The following is a 9,519-nucleotide window of genomic DNA, read 5'->3' on the forward strand; positions in this document are numbered from 1 at the left end:
GTTGATCTTTTGTAACTAGAAAAACTAAACAGAAAATTACAGCTTTTTACGTATAATCCAGATATTAAATTGCAGGTACATTGCCTGATGGAGGAATAATTCAAATATTGTGCGTTTAAGACTTAGGAGTTCTATAAAAAAGTCATCAGATATAAAAGTTGAACAAGGTTGCTTGGATATAGCATATAGCAAAAGGAATGTCTATATGTTTCTTATCTACAACCAAAGAGCAAGATTACATTAATTAAAATGTAACTGTTGGAATTTTGAGGCAACCAGTCTATAATACTTTCCGTTACGGCTTTTTTGTGGACCTTCTTTGCAAATGTATACTCAGTTCTGTGGCTATGTTTGTGGTGCTCTGTGCTTCTGAGAAATCTACCCTTACCTATTATCCTTTGGAAAAAGACATCTTCGGAAAAAGTATGTTTTGTTTAGGTTGGCGTGGCCCTTATAGACAGGGCCCTCACCCTGTATTCATGAATCTTGTAACATCAAGCCGTAATAATGAAATGAATAAACTGGCACGCAGAAAAGTGCCATTCAAATATTCCAAATTTAAATGTAAACACAAAGTCACCGCATCCGAATGTGCAAATGAAATAAGTGTAATAGTTGAGCACTACCACACTAATGCATCAAGCACCACCACAATCCGATAATATTATAATACAAAATTAATTCAGAATTAACAGTTCTATCAATTCAGTATTCACTATAATATTCAAGAATTTTAAAGGTGGCAGTTTACAGACAGCGATCTGCATACATTTTAAGGTATTTATATTAATTTTTAAAGTAGCAGTCCTAAGGATCTGCCCTAAGACCACAGTTATTTTTACTATATGTTCTATATAGGCACTGGACACTATATCAATTTTGCATGCATTCCAACCCCTATAAAAATACCTGAACTCAATAGAACTATTCAAGAGAAAAAATTCCAGCCACAGTAAACATTGGGTTGACCGGCTCTTCTTTCCACCATTTTGAACCAAATCACATGCGTATGAAGAACACTCTCTAGATGGCCGCAAACAGGCAAAACAGGCCCTATCAAAAAGTCATGTTATGCATATTCTGACATTCTCATTCTGTCAAATTGTACATGTACCTACTATTTCATATCTCCTCTATTAAATCATGCCATTTATTGCAGGTCTTTCACTCAAAAATTCACCAATATTCACCATCAACCAGAGGAACTATTTTCCGCGTAACCACTTCCGTATTGTGGTCAACCAAGGGCAAATAACTGTGGTCTTGTGCCTATTTTAGTGAGTTTTATAAATTTTAATGTATTAATTTAATAGGAAACGAGTATAAAGTAAAATAAGGTGTCATGCATCATACAGACACTATCATTCGGTTCAGCCTGTGCTGGAAATAACCCAAGAATATATGACATTATACATTCCTTGTGAAAATGTAGTGGTGCCTTAAACATGTTTTCCTCAGCTGAAACACTCGGCACTCTAATGTCATACATTCAAAATGCAATTGATTACTCCAAGAAACAAGGTCCTGACATGTGTCCGACACTGGGACAGATATGGGTATAAAATTAAGCGTCAACAGTTTGAAAATCTGTAGACGGACAGTGATCAGTTTTTGTTTGTGGTAAAAAGTAAAATAATAATTATAATCTATCACCACTCATCAGACTATTAAAATTATACACCTATTAAATCAAAAGGTATACCTCTCTGAGTTGCCCTTTGTAAATATAGAACGTGGTATTGCTTGTTTGTAGGAATGAGTTCTAATACAAAAACAAAAAAGTATTCTGTCTGTTTTCATATGCAGCCATGGGAACCGAAATGAACTTTAAAAACTTCTACAATGTTTTACTTGAAATGTCATGTTATAGCTTAAACGACGAACAAATAAAGTAGTGCCTATCCAGGCAGCCAGAATGCTTTTCAATAAGCGAATATATTCAATAATCTATGTTTTAGTAACGATTATTGTGTTATTGCTGTACACGAGTATGACTTTATGTAATAGCTTTTCAAATAATCAATTTAATACTGATTACATATAAGAGGTCTACGCATTTAGTGTAACTATCAATAAAACGTCATAGGGTTATAAGAATAATGATGAAACAAATCACAATAGGCAGACTTGTATATAGTATAAAATACAGCAATGAACCGTGCAAAGCTTTGGCAGTTAACATGCATCATAAAGGAAGTTAAGGCGAAATTGACTTTTTTTGCATAAATTTCAGGGAATACGGACCCGGGCAGTAAATTCTTGATTTAATCTTTCTTCTTTTTTTCAATTATAATTCTCTAGTTTCGGCAGAAAATTATTACGTTGTTATGCTGTCATATTACTACCAGCAACATAGTACATGATAAATGATATTTTTTCAAAATGCCACATACCTATCTAGTTGTTATCTGGCAAGCTGCAATACTTTATTAACACACACAAGTTGATATTGTGCAAGGTTTTCTAATAGCCAGACTATTTTGAACACGGTATTGCGAGATACTCGTAAACTGTTTTAGTGTTACCTTAAATAATTGGTGCTAAGATGCACTTCTGCCATGTGTATTTGTTCTTTACATAATAATATATACATTAGTAAATCCTTCTGTATTATTTTGAATACTAATTTTAAGATATCTTTAAATCAGGAGAGAAAAAAACAAGTCTTGAAAAGAATAATAAAGTGCGTATATTATTGAACATATCAACCTTGCGATACCCGCACGGTAAACATTAACGACAGGGAGCATGCGCAGTGCTCATTTTTGATACAAGAATAGTATTATAACATTCGCAGAGCAGAAATCATAAAAACGTATAGTTATCAATGTTGTGAAATGAATATTATAGATTATTTGGACAAAACCAGGTAATATTTTTATCTTTAAGCTATTTCATCTTAAACGATTCTTCAATTGTTTTGGTGGATTCGAAAGTAGACTGTACTTTTTTTCTTTTATGAAATGATAAACATATTAATTCTTTTTAAGTTATCTTGTAATGATATATTCTAAATAAGAAAAAAATGCAGGAAAACTTTAAAACTCCTATTGCATAGGTTAATTTCTTTGATGAACACAAACATGTACATAGCAATCTTGAGAAAAAGACGCGCTGATTATGCATACCGTCAGACGACAAATCAACAATGCTTTGTTAATACGTAAATCAGATCTTTAAGGATAAGATCAAATAATACAATAAGTTTTTGTTAGCTCCTTTATTTGTTCATAAATTTAATATAATTATTATTATAAATATATCTGCTGGTTGAAATTATCTTTTGTCTTTAATAAATTTGTAAAGACGAAGTTGGATTGAATATCTCTTGACTAATCGCTTACATCAAAAGTTGGTGGACATTTTATTGGCCATATCTTACAGTTAATCTCAATAATACCCTCATATTTCGTGTCTGGAGCATAACTTAATAACTATTCAGAGTTTTGATTTTTGATTAGACAATGTGCAGAACACATTAATCAGGCCAAATGTCAATGTCATAAATGGGACCCAAAGGTAAATTCGTCCTTCATAGTTTGTGTCCGAAGCATAACTTAATAACCATTCAATTTATTGATTCTAATCTTACCATATAGGTAGGCATGAACTTGGTCTGTAGGTCAAATGTCTAGGTCACAAATGGAGCTCAAATGTCAATATTGACCCTCACCTTTCTTGTCCGGAGTATAACTTAAAAGCTATTCAAGGTATTGACTCTAAACGTATAAAAACAGGTAGCTGGTAACAAGACGATGTGCAAAACGCATTAACCAGGTAAAACGTCAATGTCATAAATAGAGCCTAAAGGTCAAAATTGTCCTTTATATTTTATGTCCGGAGCATAACTTAATAACCATTCAATTGATTTCAATTTTGTGATATAGGTAGGTGGCAATGAGACGATGTGCAGCATATGAACCAGATTTGTAGTCAAAGGTCAAGGTCACAGCATGGTCAGATCTGTCTGCCATATTTTGTGTCCAAAGCATAACCTGATGACCAATTATTGACTTCAAACCTGGCATACAGGTAAGTGACGATGAGACAATGTGCATTGCGCATGAACTTGGTCTGTATGTCAAAGATCAAGATCACAAATTAATTTATTAATTACAAAATAAGCATGCGTTAACGCTATTCTAGCATAAAACGCGTAAAAAAACTAATAAACGAATAAATTATCATTCGACGTCATTAAATTTCCATGAAACGTGCGTTGTTTTTTCACGTTGCGTACACTTGTCACGCCACAAAACACGCGCATATATATATATATATATATCGTAAAATTATAAAATGACTTCACACGCTCGCTTAGTTTTTCTTAAATTTTAATATAAAAGTCACAAACTAGTTTCGCCGTGAATGGCTCATCAGTGTGTCTAAATATATAACAATAAGAGAAAGAGAATTAATTCAATAGATTTGACGTTGACGTCAAGGAAACAAGGGACGTAAGAAAAACTAAGCGAGCGTGTGAAGTCATTTTATAATTTTACGATATTTTGTTCCCATTCCAGGTTCTTTTTTATTCGTTATATATATATATATATATATATATATATATATATATATATATATATATATATATATATATATATATATATATATATATATAAAGGTGTTTTAACAGCACATGAGCGCGATATTCATACTTTTAACACATATTTTCTTTTCGGTGACAAGACGCCAGTTTTAGTCTAGAATGTAGGGATCACGTATGTTTATTCGCAGAATCCCGAGAGATTCTCCTTTTTGTGGGGCTGTTACATGTTTATACTTTACCACAGAACGCGCATATATGAAAAGGTTATCAATACACGTTTTCTCTCCTGTAAAAGCACCTCCGAAAAGTGACAAATACCGCAGTTTTATGCTAGAATACAGTTTCAATTCATTGCAGTTTAAGGAAAACAATTTTCTACCGAATTACTTGATACGTGTTGACTTGCTGAGAAACGTCCTTGCATGAATCTGTTTTAAATGATCTTGTTCTACAACTTCTAGCCAAAGCTAAAACAGAAAACTTTTCAATGCCTTGATCTTATTCAGTTTACCAAGTGGTAACGGATAGATGACAAAGTTAGTGTCATCACTCCTCTTTTATTCGATTGACATTAAATTTGCATTTATATATTCAATTTGCAAAGATAAAATGGATTTCAAGCAAAGTAAATAGGACACTTTTCATTCATGTTTCTCTCTAAATATAAAAGCACTGAGGTTATTCCCGACGAGCCCTGATATGGGGACAATTTAACGTAAATATGTTTTTGTTACTTTATATGTGAGTGCATAAAGCTTATGACACTCATAAACATTATATGTTTGATTTACATATGAAAAAAGCAAACAAACAAATCTATTCATATATACTACTTTTAATCAATTTAGATTGAACGTCTTACTTGAAACCCTTCGTGACTGTGTGTCATTACACTGAACTCGATTGCACCACAACTGTTAAACCTGGTGGTTGAATGATATATTCTAAAAGTGGATGATAATGGCGATGTCAAAGATTAAAGAAGACTTAGAAACAAAAGAATCTGATGAAATTCCTGAAATGTTTTGTGAACACTGCGACAATGAAGGAAAATATGCTGTAGCACATGGATTTTGTGTTAACTGTAACGACTTCATGTGCATTGTATGTTTAAAGTACCATAATAAATATAAATCTGAACACATGACCCAAGATAAGGATCATATGCCACAGGATTATTGTTTCGAGAAATGTTCAAGTCATCCCGACAAATGTATAAAATTCTACTGTCTTGAATGTAACAAATTTGCATGCTCAAAATGTACCTCTGTCAACGGCATTACTTCACATGAACATGTTTGTATATTACAAATATGGTCGCCAATTCACACAGTTGTCCAAAATACTGTGGACAGAGCGTATACTCTTATAGAAAGAGATGTCGTTAATGTAACATCTGATATTGAGAGAATGGAAGACAGAATCATTTCCACGAGACAGATTTGGCACAAAAGCAATGAACAAGTCCGGGAATCTGTTAAATCACACAGAAAGGAAATAGAAAGGCGGATAATTGAACTTGAAAGGCAGTTCTTAAGGAAAGTAGATGAAAGAGAGTACGCTTTTATTGCCAACTTAGATTCTGTTTTGTCAGATGTTACAGCTATGAAAGTTCAAATGGATTCTCTTGCATCTTATCAAAACAAAGTTCAGCAGTCAAACAATCGCTGTTCGAAGTTTATTGCGATGAACAAATGTAAGTCGAGCGTTCTCTCTGTTCGGGATGAACTTATTAACTTGGAAAATAAACTTGTTTACAAAGACTATGTTTTTGATACCCGAGAAAGTCCAAAATTTGACGAACGAAACTTTGGATCTTTTGTACCAAGAAAATCTAAACAGAAACTTACAGCGTTTCTCGACTGTTTTCGCTTAGGAAAAATCCCATTGATGGATCTATGCGAATACAATGGATTTCTTGTGGCCGTTGAAAGTGATTACAAAAGGATTTTGCTTCTTGATCCTGCCAAGAAAAGAATATTATCGAAATTTACTACGTCATCGCCACCAGTACAATCGGCTGCTTTAAACAGAAATCGAATTGCAGTTACTTTACCCGCTGAAGGAAAAATTCGGATATTGTGCATTTCAGATTTGGAAGTACTGGAAAAGTCATCAGATATAAAAGTTGAACAAGATTGCTGGGGTATAGCATATAGCAAAAATCAAGACTGTCTATATGTGTCTTATACAGAACCAGACAGCAGGATTACAATAATAAAAGAAACTGGAGAAATAATAAGGGTCCTGGACAAAGACATTTCAGGTAATAACCTGTTTATTTTGCCGTTATACATCGCTTTCAATTTTGATGAAACGTCCTTCTATGTGTCCGATACTGGAAGAGATATCGTTATTAAGACAAGTCTCGAAGGCAAAGTAGAAACCGTTTACAAGGATAAAGATCTAAAATGCCCACGTGGAATAGCAGTAGACGAAAACGGAGCAGTTTTTGTTTGCGGTTTAGATTCAAATAATGTTCATCAATTGTCACCAGACCTGTCAAAAATTGGCATAGTTATTGAATCAAAAGCTATAACCTGGCCTCTCAGCGTTGCAATTTGTAACAGTAGAGCATCGAAGTGCTTGTTTGTAGGGTCGATTCATAGTCTAGACATAAAAGTATATTCACTTGACGTAGTCACGGAACTTTGACGTGTATTGCAACAACTACAAGACTGTAATTATGTTGTATTCTGTCGTTGTTACTTGTAAATAAATGTTGTTGTACATTCATATACAAATATGTATAAATAAATAGCTTTTAAAGTATTCAGATACTCCCATTCTACGTATACAACTACTCAATGAACGACTCGGTTGTTGTAAAATAACAGCACGAGAGTCATATGGCAGGGGGTGCCAAAAGGATTTGCCAGCATGGGTAATATTACCGGAAAATCCAGTTTGGTATTGAATAAACTCCTTTCCTATCCATTCTACGAGTCATTTAATTTGTTTGAAGTTGATTAGTACATCTGATGAATGTGTGACCAAATTTTTAAATTAAGTATAATATTATCAATGAAATCATTACATGTAACCAAATTTCAACTAATTTTCTGCCTTTTTGCCATGTTGATAGAAGCGATTGTTGAGCATCATTAACGCTAGTTACAGAAGAAATCTGAAAATTTTGTATTTGTTTGTACAAATAAAGCATATACAGAATTTGCCTTTTGAAGGTTACAGCTATTTCTCGTGTTTAGGATTATGTTCTTCTTCTTCTTGTCGTTCGCAGTTTAGGATTATTTGACAAAGTAGCCAGATCTCTCTTTAACTGACTGTTTCAATTCGGATCGCAATATCAAACAAGAGGGCCAAGATGGCCCTAGGTCGCTCACCTGAGTAGCATACCATAACAGTGTGAACAGGTTGGACACATTATGATCAAGTTTCAAAACATTCTGACCAAGTTTCATGAAGATTGAAATAAAAATGTGACCTCTAGAGTGTAAACAAGATTTTTCTTCAATTTGGCCTTGTGACCTAGTTTTTGAATTAATTTGATCCAATTTTTTACCCGTCCGAGATTTCATAGAGGCAAATATTCTGACCAAGTTTCATTAAGATTAAATCAAAATTGTGACCTCTTCAGTGTAAACAAGCATTTTCTTTGATTAAACCTAGTGACAAAGTTTTTGATCCCCAATGACCTAGATTAAAATTCATGCAAGACGTCCTGAGAAAAAAAAAACCCGCCGGGCGACCTATAGTTTCTAACCCCAGATAACCCGTATTCAAAATTGACCCAGATTTCAACAAGACAAATATTCTAATCAATTCTCACGAGTTTCAAATTTAAAATGTGGTCTCTAGAGTGTTAACAAGATTTTACTTTGATTTGACTGGGTGACCTAGTTGTTGACTCCACATGACCCAGATTCAAATTTGAGCTAGAAGTCATCAATACAAACATTCTGATCAATTCTTATTAGTTTCAAACTTAAACTGTAGACGCTAGACTGTTAGTAAGATTTTTATACGCCCGAAGGGACGTATTATGTTATGACGCTGGTGTCCGTCTGTCCGTCTGTCCGTCCGTCTGTCCGTCTGTCCGTTAGCAATTTCGTGTCCGCTCTGTAACTCTTGAACCCCTTGAAGGATTTCAAGGAAACTTGACACAAATGTTCACCACACCCAGACGACGTGCAGAGCGCATGTTCCGGATGACTCGCTTCAAGGTCAAGGTCACACTTAGGAGTCAAAGGTCATATCAGTTTGTTTCGTGTCCGCTCTGTAACTCTTGAACCCCTTGAAGGATTTCAAAGAAACGTGACACAAATGTTCACCACACCAAGACGACGTGCAGAGCGCATGTTCTGGATGACTTGCTTCAAGGTCTAGGTCACACTTAGGGGTCAAAAGTCATATCAATTTGTTTCGTGTCCGCTCTGTAACTCTTGAACTGCTGGATGGATTTCAAAGAAACTTGGCAGAAATGTTCACCACATTGCAACGATGTGCAGAGCGCATGTTCCGGATGACTCGCTTCAAGGTCAAGGTCACACTTAAGGGTCAAAGGTCATATATGACTTTGCTTTGTGTATATTGCTCTGCATTGCAGTGCTCTTGTTTTTATTTGGCAGATCTCTTTTTTTGTACTTACAATAATTTTTTTTTGAATTACTTCCCTTTTATGTTACTATAAATAGCTTATTTCGAAACTTTTTTATTATTGACCGTAGGGAAAAACCGAGACCACTTTTCTGTGGTATAACATGGATGGTACCTCCAATTTTAAGGTGTATTTTTACATACCTGTACCTGATAAGGATTTTTTTGTAGACTTTGAATTTTTTTTTTGTGGATTTGTTTTTTGAAGTTTTCCTTTTGTTGTTCCAGTCCTTTGGGGCTTCAACAGTGAAGTTCTTAAAATTTTGCTCCCATCCTATGATGTAAGCCTTCGGGCGTATATTGCCCCGCTTGGCGGCGCTCTTGTTATTTGATCTGGCCTACTGACCTAGTTT

At 34.4% G+C, this 9,519-nt stretch overlaps 1 protein-coding gene across 1 annotated transcript; it reads left to right on the forward strand.

Moving 5' to 3' along the window:
• The first annotated feature begins 2,784 nt into the window (after positions 1-2,784).
• On the forward strand, positions 2,785-7,640 carry LOC123539239 (uncharacterized). The gene is made up of 3 exons (XM_053530272.1): positions 2,785-2,869; positions 3,888-4,032; positions 5,398-7,640. The coding sequence occupies exon 3, from the start codon at positions 5,504-5,506 to the stop codon at positions 7,202-7,204; it is 1,701 nt and encodes a 566-aa protein (XP_053386247.1). The 5' UTR covers positions 2,785-2,869; positions 3,888-4,032; positions 5,398-5,503; the 3' UTR covers positions 7,205-7,640.
• The last annotated feature ends 1,879 nt before the right edge of the window (positions 7,641-9,519 follow it).

This window comes from Mercenaria mercenaria, chromosome 18 (assembly GCF_021730395.1).
Source record: "Mercenaria mercenaria strain notata chromosome 18, MADL_Memer_1, whole genome shotgun sequence".
Taxonomy (NCBI): domain Eukaryota; kingdom Metazoa; phylum Mollusca; class Bivalvia; order Venerida; family Veneridae; genus Mercenaria; species Mercenaria mercenaria.

Excerpts from the sequence above, each read along its gene's own strand:
- LOC123539239 (XM_053530272.1), top strand. The coding sequence starts at position 5,504 with ATGATAATGGCGATGTCAAAGATTAAAGAAGACTTAGAAACAAAAGAA.